Raw genomic sequence first — 21,109 nt, forward strand, 5'->3', positions numbered from 1 at the left:
GAGGTAGTTGGGTTGTTTGTTGAGCGGGTCTCCTGGCATGTTGTGAGCTCTTGCCCCAAACAGCCCGGCACCTCATTCGACCCTCGCAAACCCCTCCAAACAGCCTGGTACCTCACTATTCCCCCCCCCCCCTACAAACAGCCCAGCACCTCATCAAACCCTTAGAACCTCTCCAAAGAACCTCACACTTCAACCTATCTGTTAACCCCCATCGGTTCACCCTCCAACTCCCCTCCTCTTCCCCTCCTCCAACTCCCCCTCCTCTTTCCCTCCTCCTCCCCTCCTTCAACCCCCATCCCCGCCCCCCCCTCCACCTTGTACTGCTGGGGTCAGACTCACGAGTGTGTTCTGCTGAGCGATATTGCAATATCGTTAACAATGATCAAGAATACAGTGGCAGTGCTCGCGCGCGTGTGTGGTCGCTTGTCCGCATCAACCTGCAATCACCTATTTGTGCTTGCGGGAATACAGCTCCAGCTCCTGGGTCCCCCCCCCCCCAGCATAATATTCACTAATTCTGTGGGTGGGTATTTACTCTTCGTGCCTGTAAGGTCATATCTACCTTGAGGTAGATAGATCTACGACGTGTGTTTTTCTGTAACACATACACACACATCCCTGGGATGTAGCCCGTAGCAGCCGTCTATCTCTCAGGTACCCGTGTCTGTGTGTGTGTGCGTGCGTGTGCGTGCGTGCGTGTGCGTATGAGCGAGGCTACCAGCGCCCCTGCACATCACAAGGCTATGTAAAACAGGGCCAAATCCCTCACAGCTGCTGAAACAACATCGTTTACACACACGCAAGACGGTCGCAATTAACTACCGCGAGACGCGAATGGCTGTTTACGGCCCCTCTTAAAAGTGGTCGGCCAGCAAACTAGACGACCGGTCGGGTAGCACCAGCTACACGTCTGTCTGGCCGGTTAAACTCCCGAGGACCGGCCCACACGCCGGAAAAGGTGAGAGAAAAGATCGGGAAGAGAGAGCCGGACTTCTGGGAGGATGGTAGCACACTTGGCACTTGCTGGGTGATGTGGCACTGTGCGGTGGCACTCTAGGGAAGCTCAGCAGCCGGCCTGGGAACTATGGGGACCTGGATACAAATATAAACAGAGTTTATGTCCCCGAGAACCGGACTAAGAAAATATATATGATAGAAAACGAGACTAGTGAAGGGAGATTACGGGAAAAAGCAGTGACTACTTACTCGCACTCCCCCGGAATCTTGCAGGTCCCGTGCTCCGGGTGGCATCCTTGCTTGCAGATGGCTGTGGAGAGAGAGAGAAGACTCACACTGTTACTCATGTCTGGGTAAGACAATACTCTTGCCACTTATCTCTGTTGTACATGTTCCATTATAATAATACACAAATGGTAATGGGTGAAGTAATGATGGTTGATAATTACTAATACTACTAAAAGGTGTTACTGTTAAAGACAATAATATAAAATGATGACTAAAACCATACATCAGAAGATGGATAACGACGAAGTAAGGGTCCAAGACGGATCGAAACGTCGTCGTATCTCCATCTTCTGATGTGTGGATCTCCATCATACCTTCAGCCACGTTATTGTGGCTCATCGTCTACAATAATAGAAAATATACTACTACATAATACGTGCAGGCAAGCACAGTGTAGCTGAGGCAGCCCTGACACTGGCGGCAAACTGGGGAAGGTCTCTACATGGATCATGTTAGAGCAGGCGGGCGGGTTCGGGCCTTGTACGGAGGACTGGCCACAATTTAAGAGAGGTCTGATAGACCCATGTATCAGAGTGCGTAATTGGCAGATATATAACGATGCTGTAATGAGCAGGAATATTAATTGGGCTTCAGCCCATCGCCCTGAATCATGGCCCCTTGCGTGACGGTTGAGAGAGAGTCCCACAAGAAGATATTTCAGGGCAGTTCATTTCTGTCCGCCTGTCATGAAGGCAAGACAGTGTTATGATAAGGGCGTGTGTGTGTGTGTGTGTGTGTGTGTGTGTGTGTGTGTGTGTGTGTGTGTGTGTGTGTGTGTGTGTGTGCGTGTGTGTGTGTGTGTGCGTGTGTGTGTGTGTGTGTGTGTGTGTGTGTTGTACTTACCTATCAATGTCTAAGAGGATGCAGGTGGCTTCCACAACTTCTTGAAGCGCATTCCACTTGTTGACCAGTCACACTACAGATTACACAATAAATTATATCATCTCTCTCTCTCTCTCTCTCTCTCTCTCTCTCTCTCTCTCTCTCTCTCTCTCTCTCTCTCTCTCTCTCTCTCTCTCTCTCTGTCTCTCTCTCTCTCTCTCTCGTTTTTAGCTCTCGCCCACGTCGTCCCCTCGTTTGGAAATGTCATTCATCATTGACCATCGCCACAGTTCAGTTCTTATATAATTCGGGCACAAGTTGCAAGTTTCTGAACTTTCTTAATGTTCTTTCTCTCCAGGAGGTAAGACTTTCCCCGCCGGTGTTGGTGCCTAAAACTGGTCTCAAGTTGGCTGAGAGTTCTTGAGAATTTTCCTGCTTGATTTCTTCAACTAATTAATTTGACGAGGGTGGCCCTGGCATCCCATCCAACCATACCGTTTATAATGCGACGTGTCAGTAGAACTTATAGCACCGTATTATTGACGGTGTCGGCCTGGTCGCGTGCGTCTAATGTTTGACCAAACAGGAGTAATGTTCAACAATGTTCAAGAGGCGAGAGAAAATATTGGGGATGAACAAAACTCAACAATTAAAGAAATTATAATTAAAGAAAGGTTGGAAAGATAGATGAAATAAACGAATGGAAGAGAGAGAGAGAGAGAGAGAGAGAGAGAGAGAGAGAGAGAGAGAGAGAGAGAGAGAGAGAGAGAGAGAGAGAGAGAGAGAGAGAGAGAGAGAGAGAGGTTATGGAAAAGAATATGTAGGTTGCCGTTGTGTTCATATTATCCGAACCATTCTGTTCTTCCCTTTCCCTTGGTGATTACGAATGACCGTTGTTGTTGTTGTTGTTAAAGATTTAGCTATTCAGGACGGAGTGTCCATGTAGCACGGGCTATGGTGAGCCCGTAATTCGAATGACCGGAGCTGGTGATCTAATTACCTAAGGGAGAGTGAGGAGAGGCCTCAGAGCCGAGTGACCAGTTCAAGCAAACAAACCAATTGGCAGTGTGGTAATTAAATTTTCGGGGAGGGGGGGGGAGGGGGAATCGTGCGTAATTATTATATAAATATTGGAAGAAAGAAGATAATAGTCACTTCATTCAGACGCCCCGCTGCCCGTTTTCTGTGATGGATTCCAACGTGTTGGGCCAATGGTTGCCATCTATTACTATTTATTTATTCCTCTTATAATTCATAATTTTATTTTATATATAACACTTGCTCATATATTTATTATTGTATATACACGTGCGTGTGTGTGGGCGTGTGTGTGGGCGTGTGTGTGGGCGTGCGTGTGGGCGTGCGTGTGTGTGGGCGTGCGTGTGGGCGTGTGTGTGGGCGTGTGTGTGGGCGTGTGTGTGGGCGTGCGTGTGGGCGTGCGTGTGTGTGGGCGTGCGTGTGGGCGTGTGTGTGGGCGTGTGTGTGGGCGTGCGTGTGGGCGTGCGTGCGTGTGGGCGTGCGTGCAGCCGAATAACCCTCCCAGTGCGTGAGAGACCTCCACCAGATTTGGGCAAACCAGGATGGAATAGCTAAGGAATAATTACACACTGCCTACCAACACAGGCTGCTTGGCCACTTTCCACTTTGGCGTTGAGGAGTTCCAGGGTGGGGGGGTGTCTATGAGGATGGGGGGGGTGGAGGTAGGAGGGGGGGAAGATGGTGGGGATGGGAGTTAAGGTCTAGAAGTTGGGGTTGTGTAGTTAACAACCCCCAACTGCTGACAGTAAGAGTCAGGGGATAGGGTTAGGGGGGATGGGTTGTAGATGTGAGAGGGGTTGGTGATGGGGGTACCAACCCCATTCCTGCCCCTCCACCAACCAACCAACCAACCATACATTGGTTGGTTGGTGGGGGGAAGGGGGGGGGTAGGGCAGCTGTTGTTCTCAAGAGTACCATCTTAGCAAGAGAGAAAAATTCCGAGAAACAATACATTAATGTTTGAGAGTAAGAGCAAGAAAATGCGGACATCTTGAGCCCGGGATTTAAACTTCACTTTAAAACCAACAAATTACTGAGTGCTCAACGTGGCTATCTGCCTCAAAATGGCCCACTAAAAGTCTGATAGTTATTTTAGCATAAATCCTAGCCTGGCTAGGATTTATACGTGTTCATTAGCATAGGTATAAGCGGTAGAAAATGGGGGTTGAGAGGCGGGTGGTGGTAGGAGGCACTACTGTATGTAAATGACTTGCAACAAGGCCTCGACCAATCTACAGTCAAGATTAATTTTTTCACTAATATACCCACGGTCTTCCTCTCTCTCTCTGTCTCTCTCTCTCTCTCTCTCTCTCTCTCTCTCTCTCTCTCTCTCTCTCTCTCTCTCTCTCTCTCTCTCTCTCTCTCTCTCTCTCTCTCTCTCTCTCTCTCTCTCTGTCTGTCTCTCTCTCTCTCTCTCTCTCTCTCTCTCTCTCTCTCTCTCTCTCTCTCTCTCTCTCTCTCTCTCTCTCTCTCTCTCTCTCTCTCTCTCTCTCTCTCTCATTACATTCTTCAATAATCCATTATATTTGACATTTATATTATAATCCTTTATATTTGACAAAAATCATTATTTTAAACGCCCAGTACATGTTTAAAACTACAATGCTAGGTTTGTAATTTGGCTACCAGGGGCTACCGTCCACCCACAATCTGGGCTACCATGAAAGCATGGACCTCCCCCTCCTCCCCCCCCCCCAGCTCCCCTTGGGTGTATAAAGATACTTTATTCGTGTCGTCACGGCCAGGAGATAGACAGATGAGGGCCTGGAGAAGGAGAGACGAAGAGGGAAAAGGTGGGAGGAGAGAGAGAGAGAGGAGGTGGTGATGCCATTGTCTCAGGAAAGTCTTGCGTATCGTAGCATCATCTTCCTGGCGGGGTGTGGACGGCTGCCTCCATCTTCTCCATTGATCGTTAATGGAATGATTTCGTCGCGATTATTTACCCCGTCAGCTGATGTGTGGGGCGAGGCAGCCTGATGGATACATTCTGGGCTTTATCTTTTGTTACCCGGCCTGGAGGCACAGCTGGCCTCCCTAGAGGCACAGCTGGCCCCCTAGAGGCACAGCTGGCCCCCCTAGAGGCACAGCTGGCCCCCCTAGAGGCACAGTTGGCCCCCCTAGAGGCACAGCTGGCCCCCTAGAGGCACAGCTGGCCCCCTAGAGGCACAGCTGGCCTCCCTAGAGGCACAGCTGGCCCCCTAGAGGCACAGCTGGCCTCCCTAGAGGCACAGCTGGCCCCCTAGAGGCACAGCTGGCCCTCTGGAGGCACAGCTGGCCCCCTAGAGGCACAGTTGGCCCCCCTAGAGGCACAGCCGGCCTCCTGGAGGCACAGCGGAAGGGGCTTCAGCAAGATAAAGTCCCCTCAATTAGTTGGCAGATATTTCTCCTTCCCCCTAGGAAGAGGGGAAGGAGGAGACGTTCATCTGGTTGATGGGGTTCTGGGAGTTCTTCTACTCCCCAAGCCCGGCCCGAGGCCAAGCTTGACTTGTGAGAGTTTGGTCCACCAGCCTGTTGCTTGGAGCGGCCTGCAGGCCCACATACCGACCACAGCCCGGTTGATCCAGAACTTCTTTTAGAAAAGTCTAGTTTTCTCTTCAAGATGTCTACGGTTGTTCCGGCAATATTTCTTATAGTCGCTGGGAGGACGTTGAAGAGCCGCGGACCTCTGATGCAGGTCCACCACGGTCCAGGTCCACCATGGTTCAGGACCACCTCGGTCCAGGACCACCTCGGTCCAGGTCCACCACGGTCCTGCTGCTCTTGGTCCAGGTCTGGGCGTAAAAATTGTGGTGGATTAAGGAAATTAAAACCACCACAATATTGACGGTTCAATTGGCTAAAGATTATCGGCTCGGGAATGGTAGGTGGGTTGCGTAGGTTACGTCGTTACTAGTTAGGTTAAACCGCTATGTTTTGTACGGAGTGGTGGTTGTCGAGAGAACGGGTAAATACACACACGGTGGTGCAGCTCGACACCCACAACAGGTACACTGATCACTTCTCAATTCCTCACTCTGGAAAGAACACAACTTTTATGTCTTTTTCTGTGTCCGTTGCATAGAAACGACAATATTACGATGCTTTAAATTGGCTAATACGTTGTATTTCGAACGGATTAAAAACGGAACTTTTAACGGATCCGTTAATTGTTCTTATCAAAGGCACGAGAAGAATAACAACAGAGGTACAGTAAGTGGAGACTTGGGCTGCCGTGTGGACACTGGCCGGGCTTGTGGGGGGGGGAGGGGAGGGGGGGAGGGGCCAGGCTGACAGACAGACAGACAGACAGACAGACAGACAGACAGACAGACAGACAGACAGACAGACAGACAGACAGACAGATAGACAGACAGACAGACAGACAGGGCAGTGTGTGAGGCAGGAGACACGGTGATGGACGCGCTCCTCACACCCACAACAAATTTGCATGCATAATCAATGTGCTGCATGCGATAATCTCGCCGTAAAATGCCACAGGTCTTAAGTTGAGAAGAGCATCCCCACCTGTGCGCCCCTCTGACGTCACGGGTGGGCGTGGAAGGTGGGCGTGGAAAGTGGGCGTGGTTTGTTTTGAGGCTGGTTCACCAGAGGCCGCAATGCCATTTTATTCAACACCGACACCCACTCATTCACACTACACCCACTCTTCCTACATACATATGTCACACCCCTCATGCGACACTTTACCCCATACACCTATTTTACACCTACAGTTAACACTGGTGGGCGTGTGGGTGAATAGGCACCAGTAAACGGGATAAAATGACTTAGTGTACAGTAGTGTATATAAGAAGCCACCAACAACTAGCTGTATCCACTACTATCCCCCCAGCCAACACTACACACACTGGCATCACTCGAATCCCCCGTGCCGGGCACTAGCTCTTCCACCACCTCCCCCTTTGTGCCCTCACACTACCACCCCCCACACTACCAACACCAGACTACCACCCCCACACTACCACCCCCCACACTACCAACACCAGACTACCAGCAATCATTACAGCTCCTGGTGCTAACTCTCCCCCTTCTCCCCCCACACACACACCTCACAAAATTAGATTTAAGTACACCACTACGATAGACCAGAGTTAGAGTATATAGCAATGACATGGAACCCTCCCGTAAGCAACCACAAAATGAGAGATAGCACAAAGGTTGGTATAAGGCTGGACCCGGAACTGATACGTCTGAGCTATGTGAGGGTAGTTAGCAGGACCTTGATAGAGTAGTGTGAAAAACTAACACCAACATGGCTTTAAAAAATGACTATAGGAGAGGGGGAGTCATGTCACCCATCTTCCACCAACTGAAAATTCCGGAATGAGGAGCTTCAGCTAGACCCCGCTAGTACAATTGGGTACTTATGCGCCACACGCCTACCCACGCCCACAGGCCTAACCAGGCCTACCCACGCCCACAGGCCTAACCAGGCCTACCCACGCCCACAGGCCTAACCAGGCCTACCCACGCCCACAGGCCTAACCAGGCCTACCCACGCCCACAGGCCTAACCAGGCCTACCCACGCCCACAGGCCTAACCAGGCCTACCCACGCCCACAGGAAAGTCTGGACAAAACCATCCGTCTAGTTTTCAAAGGGAAAGTATCTTTACCATTCCTGCACAGAGCTAATGCTTTCTTTAACACAAATTCCGATAACTATGTTACTGAATGTACAAGTGGCTTGCGGACCATCTACTTACCCATTCCACACTCCATCTCAATCTTATCTACCTCTCCTCAACTCATCCATCAGTCCACCTATTTAAACATGCATCCATTCACTTCTCTAAACTACCTTTTTCTATCCACGGAGAGAGAGAGAGAGAGAGAGAGAGAGAGAGAGAGAGAGAGAGAGAGAGAGAGAGAGAGAGAGAGAGAGAGAGAGGCAACATTACAGATATACATATATATACGAATAGGAGAAAGGCTCTTTTAAAAGTTTCCAACCCGACACAGAAATGCAAATTTCTGGGCTTTCACCTGACTGAATATAGTGAGGTAGCGAGCAAGGCGTCTAGCCAACAACGCGGCCGTCGGCCAGGCTGCATATTAAACCCTCCCCCCCCCCTACCTCTCCCTGCTAAAACACAGCCCTGCAGCCTGCTATGCAACAGGGCGAGGGGGGGGGAGGGGAGGGGGAGCAACAGCTTAACAGGTTACTCTGGGGCCAAGGCAGGGCATGGGCTTTTGGGCAGGTGGAAGCACCTGAATGTAGGTTAATTACAGTGGTCGCCCAGTGCGTACAGAGTTGTGTGGTGAATATATTCACCACGGTGAGACGAGTTGGATCACATGCAGCTGCAGCATCAGCAGCAGGAGGTGCAGCAAACTCAGCATCAGCTAGAGGGGAAGCAACAGGATCAGCAGCTAAGTAGCAGGAGCACCAGAAACAAGGTAACAGGAGGATGTGCAGCGCAGTGGTGGGAACTGTAAGGTCATAAATACGATTACAGCAGCGACTGTAGTTGCAGGAGAAGGCCGGCCGACTACCACAGATGGCGCTGGCATCAGCAGTGACTACTGACGTCACCGGCATCAGCAGTGACCACTGACGTCACTGACATCAACCACTATAAAATACACGTGGACACACAGGCAGTAGAAGGCGTTCCCTTATTTTGTCCCTGGTAGCCAGTGGTGCCGGGCCGCGTGGCTAGGTGGGCTACATTCACTAATGCCACCACCCTGAGCACTCCAGGTGCAGCAGCTCTGTGAGCAGGAACTGGGTCATCATCTCACACACGCCATTACACTCTTCAGGTCTATCAGGTACCTGCAGTTTTCTTGAGCATATAACCCAAAGTTTGTTAAGTAACAATCATTACTGTGAGAAATCATTAAGAGAGTTCTTAGTATTTTCACATTAACTGTGACCCCCTTCTTATGGTCTAGAGTAGCCGCTCAAATGCTTTCGTACTCATCTTAAAAAAAACAAAAAAGATGCCCTGCCCTGAAGAGTGTTGGGCAACGCCTCCGCCCACTCAGCTAATTGGGTGTTGTGGGTCATTACAAGGTGTGATGGTGTGGTCAGTGGTGGGGCTTATGACTGTGTGGGTGTGGCTCCTGCTCTAGGGCCCCACCCCCTTCACCCTTCCCCTCTCCCTCTCCCTGCACGCGCACACACGCACACACACACACACAACAGAGATATTAGAAAGAACTTTTTTAGTGTCAGAGTGGTTGACAAATGGAATGCATTAGGAAGTGATGTGGTGGAGGCTGACTCCATACACAGTTTCAAGTGTAGATATGACAGAGCCCAATAGGCTCAGGAACCTGTACACCTGTTGATTGACGGTTGAGAGGCGGGACCAAAGAGCCAGAGCTCAACCCCCACAAACACAACTAGGTGAATACACACACACACACCAGAAGAACATGGTAATAAAGAACAACTTGGACCACAACCATAACAACACAACCATCACCTCTCACCTCCATCTAGAACAAGGTCACAGGAGCGAGCAAGGGGGGTCAACAGGTCACAGGAGCGAGCAAGGGGGGTCAACAGGTCACAGGAGCGAGCAAGGGGGGTCAACAGGTCACAGGAGCGAGCAAGGGGGGTCAACAGGTCACAGGAGCGAGCAAGGGGGGTCAACAGGTCACAGGAGCGAGCAAGGGGGGTCAACAAGGTCACAGGAGCGAGCAAGGGGGGTCAACAAGGTCACAGGAGCGAGCAAGGGGGGTCAACAAGGTCACAGGAGCGAGCAAGGGGGGTCAACAAGGTCACAGGAGCGAGCAAGGGGGGTCAACAGGTCACAGGAGCGAGCAAGGGGGGTCAACAGGTCACAGGAGCGAGCAAGGGGAGTCAACAGGTCACAGGAGCGAGCAAGGGGGGTCAACAGGTCACAGGAGCGAGCAAGGGGGGTCAACAAGGTCACAGGAGCGAGCAAGGGGGGTCAACAGGTCACAGGAGCGAGCAAGGGGGGTCAACAGGTCACAGGAGCGAGCAAGGGGGGTCAACAGGTCACAGGAGCGAGCAAGGGGGGTCAACAGGTCACAGGAGCGAGCAAGGGGGGTCAACAAGGTCACAGGAGCGAGCAAGGGGGGTCAACAGGTCACAGGAGCGAGCAAGGGGGGTCAACAAGGTCACAGGAGCGAGCAAGGGGGGTCAACAGGTCACAGGAGCGAGCAAGGGGGGTCAACAGGTCACAGGAGCGAGCAAGGGGGGTCAACAGGTCACAGGAGCGAGCAAGGGGGGTCAACAAGGTCACAGGAGCGAGCAAGGGGGGTCAACAAGATCTTGTTTCTAATAACAATCCCAAATCAGAAGTAACAAGTCAGGTGTTGAAACTCACAAGACATAAAGGGTTTAACACGTAAGGTCCTGGGGCCAGATTCACGAAGCAGTTACGCAAGCACTTACGAACCTGCACATCTTTTCTCAATCTTTGGCAGCTTTGTTTACAGTTAATAAACAGTTAATGAGCTGCAAAGCACCAGAAGACTGTTCATAACAATAACAACAGTTGATTGGCAAGTTTTCATGCTTGTAAACTGTATAATAAATGTAACCAAAGCCGTCAAAGATTGAGGAAAGATGTACACGTTCGTAAGTACTTGCGTAACTGCTTTGTGAATCTGGTCCCAGAGATCAAACTCGTAGGTTAAATGCTCAAGTCAGGTGTGAGCTTCTAAACCACGAGTTTATATATACTAATACTGGTATGAGGCCCAGAGGAAAGTCTTGGGAGAGTATGAGGCCCAGAGGGAAAGTCTTGGGAGAGTATGAAGCCCAGAGGGAAAGTCTTGGGAGAGTATGAGGCCCAGAGGGAAAGTCTTGGGAGAGTATGAGGCCCAGAGGGAAAGTCTTAGGAGAGTATGAGGTCCAGAGGAAGTCTTGGGAGAGTATGAAGCCCAGAGGGAAAGTCTTGGGAGAGTATGAGGCCCAGAGGAAAGTCTTAGTCTTATACAAGGCAGTTTACACTTGCGGAGATCAGAAGAACAAGCTGGTTGATCTTGTAATGGAAGAGACCTGAGGACGGACACACACCACCCAGCAACATGAGCCCTGAGCACAAAGCGACAGACCAGGAGTGAGAATCATGAAACACCGTCCAGGCGGCTACGAAAGCCGAGCCTCGTGCTCTCAGAAGACGACAAAGAGCAGAACACGAAGTAAACACACACACGAAGTACAGGAAGTCGAGCAAGGAAGCAAAGGAAAGGGTCTTCAAGTTATTGGAGCCAACATTAACGACCCAACTGGTGGATGGAAGATTGGATAGGTTAACGCGGGGAGCTGGATCTGACTTCGTCGCCAAGGAGAGGTAGGTAGGAGTCGTCAGGGCTGGAATTCCGGTGTGGGATGGAGCCCTCAGCCGAGGCGTAGTGGAGGGAACCGGTGGTGGAGAGGGAGAGAGGGAGCTCTATGAGGGAGAGAGGGAGCTCTATGAGGGAGAGAGGGAGCAGTGTAAGGTTTAAAAGTCCGGCCTGTGTGATGGGGGAGGAGGTAGGGAGAGGTAAGGCGCTGTGAGGGAGACAGGGGGGGGGGGAGGGAGTGAAGGAGGTAGGGAGCTGTGTGATAGAGCGTTGGTAGACCCTCTATCTGTGTTGGAGAGGGAGGGAGGGAGGGGAATGCGTGTGAAGGTAGGTAGGTAAGTGCGTGAAGGTAACATGATGGATCTTGGCAGTCCTGGCTCCCCCCCCCCCCCCCTCCTCCCCCCCTGCAAGTGGTGCAGGGCGAACAGGCCACGACCAGCCCCAGGCTCCTGCTGCTGCTGCTGCTTCTGCTGCTGCTGCTGCTTCTGCTTCTGCTGCTGTTCCTGTTCCTGTTGCTGCTGTTCCTGTCGCTGCTACTGCTGCCACCAGTGCTGCTACAACTTTGCAACCATCACCATCACTTCCCTAACCTGATTGTTTACGTGCTAATGCCTGAAACCAACCACAACAGCCCTGATGAACACCCGGGCAGCCCTCCTTCCCCCCCCCCCATCAAGACACTAATGCTCTGCCAGCTTCCACGAAACTTTACGTTATAACCAAAGGCGTAATTCACTGCCTGGGTCGACAGTGCCACGGCAGTGCCCCGTGCCCCCTCAACCATGACGTGCTGTGTCTGGTGGCACCACCGTCCTCCCTGGAATGATAGTACTTATTCGTACTTTCGACTAAATAGTTGTCGACCACTTTCGCGGTCAAATTAACGTCCTAACCTACCAGAGGACCCAAAACAGAAAACGGGACAGAACGTCACTTTCGCCAGCCGCTTCCATTTTCCAGAACGACAATTTTTGGCCTTATGTAACGCATACGAGCAAAAAGCGACGTTGTTTGTAAGAGGACAAGTTGCTGTGTGTGTTTGAGTGCCTCTGTGAGTGTTCACTTTTCTGTTTACCCAGCCAGAAGGGTTTTGAGAGTGCCCCATAATGCACAAACTGGTAAAGCAAGCGGGGGTGACAGTACGCACCTAGTTGTACTCACCCGATGCTACACAGAGAGTACCCAACAGACTGAACACGGAGTTGCAGAGAGAAGATATCTATGAAGAGAAGTAACTTAAGAAGACCTGCTGGGCTCGCTTATTACAGCAATACTGCTTCTAAGACAGCATTATTATTTTCTGATGAAATACTAGTCCTTGTGAACGTTTACAGACGACACGAAGGTGATATGAAGAATTAAGACAGATGATGATTGCAGAATGTTACAATGTTGTTGTTGTTGGTATAGATTCAGCTACTCGGAACAAGTTCCATGTAGCACGGGCTATGGTGAGCCCGTAACTTATCTAGCACAGGAGCGGGTCAAGTAGCACGGGCTATGGTGAGCCCGTAGTGGACTTACCTGGCACAGGAGCGGGGCTGTGTGTTTAAGACAGATGATGACTGCAGAATGTTACAAGAAGATGAGTTATTATGCTACAGGATTGGTCCAACAAGACACCGTTGGAATTGAACCACAGGATGAGAACAAATTTTGAGAATGAGAAATGAGATTAGGCAGAAAGTTATCCTGAGTAGGACCATGCCTGGCATCCATTTTTAGAGGCTTCTCCAAAACTGGGAAAGTGTGTGATAACTTTGTTCCCAAGTATGATAACTTTGTTCCTCAGTATAACTCAATTCCCGGTGGTTGTTCCGGGGATTGCCACCCTCGCGGCCCGGTCTCTGAACAGAATTAAGTTAGCTGTATGATATGCCAGGCTGTTGATGTCCGCAACAGCAATACATGTAAATGGACAATTATACTAGCATTTAAAGAGTAGTGGAAGGGAAGGGAAGGGAATGGGGGGGAGAGAATTAAAGGATAGGAGGGAGAGAAGGGATGGGATGGGCAAGAGAGGAACACGATTGATTGAGAGACATTAAACGGAGGAAGGGTAGATAGAAGACGAAGGAAGGAAGGAAGGAAGAAAGGAAGGAAGGGAAAGTAAGACTAACAGTTATCCTGAAAAAAATCCGCCATGTAGGTACTAAGTATATATGCACAGGCCATATGAAAAATGAAAATGAAAGACAAGAGATATATATAGATTACTAAGCTTGGGTCAAAAGTCAGATGTGTATGGCCAAAAACACATGTGTGTGTGTGTGTGTGTGTGTGTGTGTGTGTGTGTGTGTGTGTGTGTGTGTGTGTGTGTGTGTGTGTGTGTGTGTGGATAAATAAATCCCTAAGCAAGAATAGGTTCACACTAAAAAAAGTCAAGAAAAAGCACTAAGCCAGTATGACTTGGTAACCACCTGGACCATCGAGGATCGAACGCTGACCCTGCAAGAAGTAAGGAGATCGCTCAACCAACCAGGCCAAGTGGACAAAGATAAAGAACTGTACAAATCCACAAGGGCCGTCACGGGGATTCGAACCTACGTCCGAGAACATCCAAGACGCTGCCTTAATCGACTGAGCTACGACATGGTCAAACCCTTGTGGATTTGCAGGCGATGAGTCACAATAACGTGGCTATAGTAGGTTGACCAGACCATACACTAGAAGGTGAAGGGACGACGACGTTTCGGTCCGTCCTGGACCATTCTCAAGTCGATTGTGGTCCAGGGGCCAGATTCACGAAAGCACTTGCGAACGTGTACATCTTTTCTCAATCTTTGACAGCTTTGGTTACATTTATTAAATAGTTCACAAGCATGAAAACTTCCCAATCAACTGTTGTTATTGTTATAAACAGCCTCCTGGTGCTTCGGAGCTCATTAACTGTTTAATAATTGTAAACAAGGCCGTCAAAGATTGAGAAAAGATGTACAGGTTCGTAAGTGTTTGCGTAAGTGCTTTCGTGAATCTGGTTCCAAGACGGACCGAAACGTCGTCGTCCCTTCACCTTCAAGTGCGTGGTCTGGTCAAGCCCTCGTGGATTTGTTCATTTGATGCATCACACTATTGTGATTTCTGTGTGTAATAAAGAACAGTGAACACTCACCAATCTCACAGTTGGGTCCCATCCAGCCGGGGCGACAGACCTTGTCGCCAGAGACGTCGCAGGTGAGGTGGCCGAACTTGTCGTCCCGCGGCCTGCAGAACTTGGTGCAGGTGGTGTTGTAGTAGTTCTGGTCGCAGAGGACCCTGACACGGTAGGTGACGCGGGCCACGGAGCCCTGGTCCGTCAGGGTGTGCCAGTCCGTGCCAGGGACCAGGATGCCACTGTAGGTCAGGGCATCTATCGTCTCCCTCCTCTCTGTTCCAAAGCAGGAGAGAAAGTGTATGGCGGTTAATGGTGCTGGAATATACAATAATAATTACACAAACACTGCAGACAGACAGACAGAGGGACAGACAGAGGGACAGAGGGACAGACAGACAGAGGGACAGACAGAGGGACAGACAGACAGACAGACAGACAGACAGACAGACAGACAGACAGACAGACAGACAGACAGACAGACAGACAGACAGACAGGCAGACAGAGGGACAGACAGAGGGACAGAGGGAGACAAGCCCTCCCCCAATACACCCCCGCCCACCCACACATCACAAGGAAGCAGCCAGCACCAGAGACACGACGCAGACTTACATAATCCCGGGGTAAACGACCACATACAAAAAAAAGGTTGCAAACAGCAGTATCATTTCCAGTAATCAAGATTAATAGCGTAGGGCGGCGGGGAGGAAAGCAGGTGGACGGGAATTAATTACTTCAGGTGTGGCACCCCCCCCCCCTCCCCTCCCCCTTCCCGTAGCCAGACCCGGGACACAGCCTTAAGTCTTAAGCCCGTAATCACACAGCAGCCAATGGCATATACAAATTTGATTGTGATATTTTTTCCATCTATTATATTTTTTATGGCGTGTAATAAGGATGAAGTTGAATTAGACCCCCCAGGTGTCCCATCTCTGTTGTCTAAGATTATATTGTTCCAAACACTCAGGTTTAATTAGGAGAGAAATTACTAATCCCGAAGGCCTGAAACACCAGTATAAAAAGCTATGATTTGATTACATCCGAAACTTATGTATATTGGCAGCACAAAACGTGGACCAGACTGTGCGACACAGTGGTTGCCAGGATCAGGTTGGGTTACCGTTACCTGTGGCAGGTGGCTACAGGTGACGGATCTCCCAATCCTGAGCACTTCAGGAGCACACCCTGTGAGCAACAACTGGGGTATGATCTCTCAAACTAGACATTGAATGTCCAGTTTTCAGATCCGTCGCCATGAGAGGTACCTGGGGCTTGGAATCACTTTATTAACTCTCGTGTTCATGATGATATCTTCATAATGCATCCAAAGTTTGCCATGCAGACTACTGATCACATGACCCTGTATGACTAACCATCCTGTGTGATGGGGATCTTCAGCATCACGTAGACTACACACACTGTATGCAGGCGATCAGTCACAATAACGTGGCTGAAGTAAGTTGACCAGACCACACACTAGAAGGTGAAGAGACGACGACGTTTCGGTCCGTCCTGGACCATTCTCAAGTCGATTGCGATCGACGATCACAATCGACTTGAGAATGGTCCAGGACGGACCGAAACGTCGTCGTCCCTTCACCTTGTAGTGTGTGGTCTGGTCAACTACACACATTGTACTCCTCTTCACATAGTGTAGGGCAGCTGCACAACTGCACAGGTACGTAAATGTGTTAATAAAAATAACAGGCTACGTGTGCTAGCTGTAGCATTTTTGGCAGGATGTGTGTCTTAAAGTTTGACCTAATAATACAAATATAACTGAAATAATTACTACTTATCCAGGTGGTAATGGAAAAATTTCGCACCCCCTCCACAACACACACTCTCTCTCTCTCTCTCTCTCTCTCTCTCTCTCTCTCTCTCTCTCTCTCTCTCTCTCTCTCTCTCTCTCTCTCTCTCTCTCTCTCTCTCTCTCTCTCTCTCTCTCTCCACACAGGGAAGAATGAGGGTATAAGAGCAGGCGAATCCTGTTAGCAGGTTCAGAGCTTTCCTTTCCCATAGAACATAGTAAGCCTTAACTTACTAGTTTTCCCTGGAACACGACTAGCTAGTTGGTTAACAACCAGCTCCCCAATTGCTGCTGGGTGAACAGGGACGGACAGTTTTGGGACTGGCGACCAGTCAATCCTTCCAGGGTTGACGCTGGGTATGTGATCATGAGAGAGAGAGAGAGAGAGAGAGAGAGAGAGAGAGAGAGGGAGAGAGAGAGAGAGAGAGAGAGAGAGAGGGAGAGAGAGAGAGAGAGAGGGAGAGAGAGAGAGAGAGAGAGAGAGAGAGAGAGAGAGAGAGAGAGAGAGAGAGAGAGAGAGAGAGAGAGAGAGAGAGAGAGAGAGAGAGAGAGAGAGCGCGCCTGAGTTCTCTCTCTCCACCAGTCAAGGCTGGGGAGGCGGTCAGGTCAGCCTCAACGGTCCTTTCAACAAACCTTCCAGGTGGTAAAACTAGAAAAAAGTGCAGCGGGACTTGTTTTGGCGTTGGTCAAGGTCTCGTAAATCCAATTACCAGACGTGTAGAAGAGCAAGGGGGCTACCCTCGCCCACAGCTCCTCCCATCTTCTCCACAGGGAGGAGAAAAACTAGCAGAATCCCCACTAAGAGGTCCTGAATGATCTTCTGATCTTCCAGCTGTGGGGGGGGGGGAGATCATGGTGACTTCCAGAGTCTGGAAATAACAAAGACGTCCTTTTAGTTCCAGTGGTGTGTGGTACAGACGTTGCTGGCAAGGTTTTCCAGTGGAGATGATAATGCAATTGGTATTTTCAGTGTAAAGACGAAGGCTTTATGCTTCTCGAAACTGAAGGGACTATTATGTTTCTGGAAATTATTAAGACATTTCCCTGGTCTTCTCGTAAGGATATTTCTGCTTTTATAAAAAGATGAAGATAGTGTTCTGTCTTACAGAAACACAGAAGACATTCTGCAGACTTCTGACAATGGAGAAAATTACTACAATGCCGTAGTCCTTAAATAAAGGTGAAGGAACGGCCCAAAATATGTGTAAGTGTGTATATATGTACACATATATGATGCGCATATTTTTATGTAACCTATATCCTTTCTCAAGGTGCTGAAAACAATGTTCAGATCATTGTTTACTAAACAATGATTACAGCACCTTGAGAAAGGGTGAAGGTTGCGTCTGAAAATTTGGGTTCACACACTTACACACACACACACACACACACACACACACACACACACACACACACACACACACACACACACACACACACACACACACACACACATTTGGTATTTCCTTCACCTTCACTTCTAATAATTGATAAGGCATTCTTCAGACTTCAAATAATAACTTCCAGGATTCCACTGACACCAAGGACATCCTCAAGGCTCTCAGTGAGGACATGTTGGGGTTTTGCCAGTAATGCCTTCCAGTAAGATCATTTATGGCGTCCAGAAGGGTATAGACGTTCATCCGTGCCTTAAGCTATCTTTGTTGCTTCCACTGGCAGTATTGGAGCTCTCTCCGTTGCTTCTGGTGGTCTTGTTGAAGCTCTCTTTATTGGCTCCAGTGGTGTTGGAGGTATCTTTCTTGGCTCCGGTGGTGTTGGAGGTATCTCTCTTGCCTCCGGTGGTGGTGGAGGTATCTCTCTTGGCTCCTGTGGTGGTGGTATCTCTCTTGGCTCCGGTGGTGGTGTTGGAGGTATCTTTCTTGGCTCCGGTGGTGGTGGTGTTGGAGGTATCTCTCTTGGCTCCAGTGGTGGTGGTGTTGGAGGTATCTCTCTTGGCTCCAGTGGTGGTGGTGTTGGAGGTATCTCTCTTGGCTCCAGTGGTGGTGGTGTTGGAGGTATCTCTCTTGGCTCCAGTGGTGGTGGTGTTGGAGGTATCTCTCTTGGCTCCAGTGGTGGTGGTGTTGGAGGTATCTCTCTTGGCTCCAGTGGTGGTGGTGTTGGAGGTATCTTTCTTGGCTCCGGTGGTGGTGGTGTTGGAGGTATCTCTCTTGGCTCCAGTGGTGGTGGTGTTGGAGGTATCTTTCTTGGCTCCGGTGGTGGTGTTGTTGGAAGTATCTTTCTTGGCTCCGGTGGTGGTGTTGTTGGAGGTATCTTTCTTGGCTCTGGTGGTGTTGGAGCTCTCTCGCTCTCTCTTGGCTCCAGTGGCGGCGAAGATAATATACCAGAGCCTCAGAAGTTATAATTGCAGCTTCCAGTGATGAGAGAAACAAATCACGTGGCTCCCAGGGCTGGTGCAGCTGCTAATCTTCCGGCTTCCAGTGCTGAAAAATATCTTCTTCTGGCTTCCAGTGGAGAAACAGAGATAGATTAGCCAAAAAAAGCCATTAGATCCTCTCTTGAATACGTTGAGAGGCTGTGGGCCGACGAAGAGTATTGAGGCGAGATATTAAAAGAGGTCTTTAACGAGAGCAATAAGGAGATAACGGCGGTAATAACGTATCCTCCAACGAGCAATTTGGAGAGTAAATTGAGCACTCGTGGGGTCGTTAAGATCCTCAGCTTAAGGGAGTCCCTCAAGTGGTTAGCTTTCTCCCTCTTAGTACACATTTGTAACATGGTGCAGGTCGACACCAAATGACCATATCCATTTTCCTGCAGCCTTCAGGTTATGTCTAAGAAACCACCTGCAGTTTAGAGCTTTTAATTGGAGACAGGTGTAATTTAGAGCCGTCTTTCTCACGATGAAGGGGATGCTTTCATGTCCGTCTCCCACTGAAATGGCTTTTCTCAAGACCCTTGCCAAGTGCGCTGACTGGTGAACACACGAGATGCTGCTGGAGGCGGTGTGTTCCATCTCTGTGTCGCAACCTCATCAACATCCTCAATCATGCAGAATAATTTTTAATTTAAGCAATGAAACGCATCAGCGGGAGCGTGACGGAGCTGAGGCTAGCCTTGAGGAAGCTGCAAGAGCCGCCTCTGTCTTCTCTTTAGATGTAGCCATCTTGGACCCCAGTGGGGGCTCTCGTTGTCTTCAGCCATCTTGGACCCCAGTGGGGGCTCTCGTTGTCTTCAGCCATCTTGGACCCCAGTGGGGGCTCTCGTTGTCTTCAGCTACCTTGGACCCCAGTGGGGGCTCTCGTTGCCTTCAGCCACCTTGGACCCCAGTGGGAGCTCTCGTTGTCTTCAGCCACCTTGGGCTGCCATCGGGGCTCTCGTTCTCTTCAACCACTTTGGGTTCCTAGTCGGAGCTACAGTCATTTACCTATAACTCGGGGAGGGAATCCATCTAGGCACAGTAGTCTCGGTACATTGGTGAAGCAATTTTGAAACGCCATCTTGGAATCCCAGGAGGCAACGGGCGCTGCTGGGGGTTGACGTGCCCAGCAGGAGTCGACAGACTCTGGGAAATGCAGACGTATTCTAAAGCCTGAGAAGTAATCCGGCCATATATATATATATCCCTTGTTGGCCGACATGTATATTTCAATATCATTTCGACGCAGCCTCTTACCTTTCTCAGCCAACAAAGCCCAATAGTGAGAGAAGATGTAAAACAGAATATTGTGCCCATTACTATATCTTAACTGAAGGTTAACTGCATTGAAAAATTTCGTCCAACAATGTAAATGCTTATCATCTTGTGTGTGTTGTTATGTTTGAGATAATCGGACTTGGGCGGCCAACGCTGCAAGATGCGGTGGTCACATCAGTGGTCTTGAGAGTAGCAAGGGTCTGACACTAGGAAATCCGGATCTTGAGCAACTGGAGATTCTCTCTCTCTCTCTCTCTCTCTCTCTCTCTCTCTCTCTCTCTCTCTCTCTCTCTCTCTCTCTCTCTCTCTCTCTCATCTCTCATCCCAGGACATAAAAGTATGCACCATGACTTACCTTTACTGGGGGACGTGTCGTCAGTCAGGTCCAGCACCTCCAGGATTAGTGTGAAGGATCTCTGGAACAAAAATACACAGTTGTTAATATTCAGAGAGAGAGGTTTCTAATGGAACGTAACAGAAATTGTACCAAGCGGCCACGACATTTTCAAATACCATTATCTATTCTGGCCAATATCAATGTACACATAAGCATGCACGGGGCCCAAGAGCTAACAGCTCCATTCTGAAGACAAGTAGATAATAACAAATAACAATAGTAAATACCCAAGATCCATAACCTTTAAGCACTCATTGTTCAGCCAATGTGTATCTACCTTGTAACCTCTAAATATATAATAAAGTACAACAAAAGATAAAAGGAAGGGGGATGGTAGGAGAAAAGCACACAGAAACTGTATTGGAGGGGTGTGTGCCTATTATTACCCCCCCCCCCCTGTGTGTGCCTATTAGAACCCCCCCCCCCCTGTGTGTGCCTATTATTACCCCCCCCCCTGTGTGTGCCTATTAGAACCCCCCTATTATATTATGGGAAAAGATGGCGGAAATGGTCGATGTTGTGCGTGTTTTCCTCGTCCTTGGTCGTCCGTGCCACGTTGTCCGTAGTTCACATTATTAACATCTTGTAACACGCTAAAGATAACCTTTCCTCTCCTTGCTTCAGTTTTCCAGCGTTGCTTCCAGGACCGTTACCATACAGTTTTCCAGCACGGCTTCCAGGAACTTCACTACACATCTTTCCAGTGTTGCTTTCAGAACACTCTTGACCCAATCTTCCAGCGCGGATTCCAGGATCCAGCAAATGCTTTATCATGAACCACAC

At 49.5% G+C, this 21,109-nt stretch overlaps 1 protein-coding gene across 1 annotated transcript in view; it reads right to left on the minus strand.

Annotated features, from left to right (window-relative positions):
* The window catches only part of Ser (protein serrate), a 213,059-nt gene that overhangs the window by 63,512 nt on the left and 128,438 nt on the right, over positions 1–21,109 (minus strand). Inside the window, exons 3-5 of the mRNA XM_045770427.2 lie at positions 20,285–20,345; positions 14,485–14,739; positions 1,207–1,267 (exon numbers count right to left, since the gene is read on the minus strand). Of these exons, the coding sequence (XP_045626383.2) occupies positions 1,207–1,267; positions 14,485–14,739; positions 20,285–20,345 (377 nt within the window). The remainder of the gene's footprint in view (positions 1–1,206; positions 1,268–14,484; positions 14,740–20,284; positions 20,346–21,109) is intronic.

Source organism: Procambarus clarkii, chromosome 70 (assembly GCF_040958095.1).
Source record: "Procambarus clarkii isolate CNS0578487 chromosome 70, FALCON_Pclarkii_2.0, whole genome shotgun sequence".
NCBI lineage: Eukaryota > Metazoa > Arthropoda > Malacostraca > Decapoda > Cambaridae > Procambarus > Procambarus clarkii.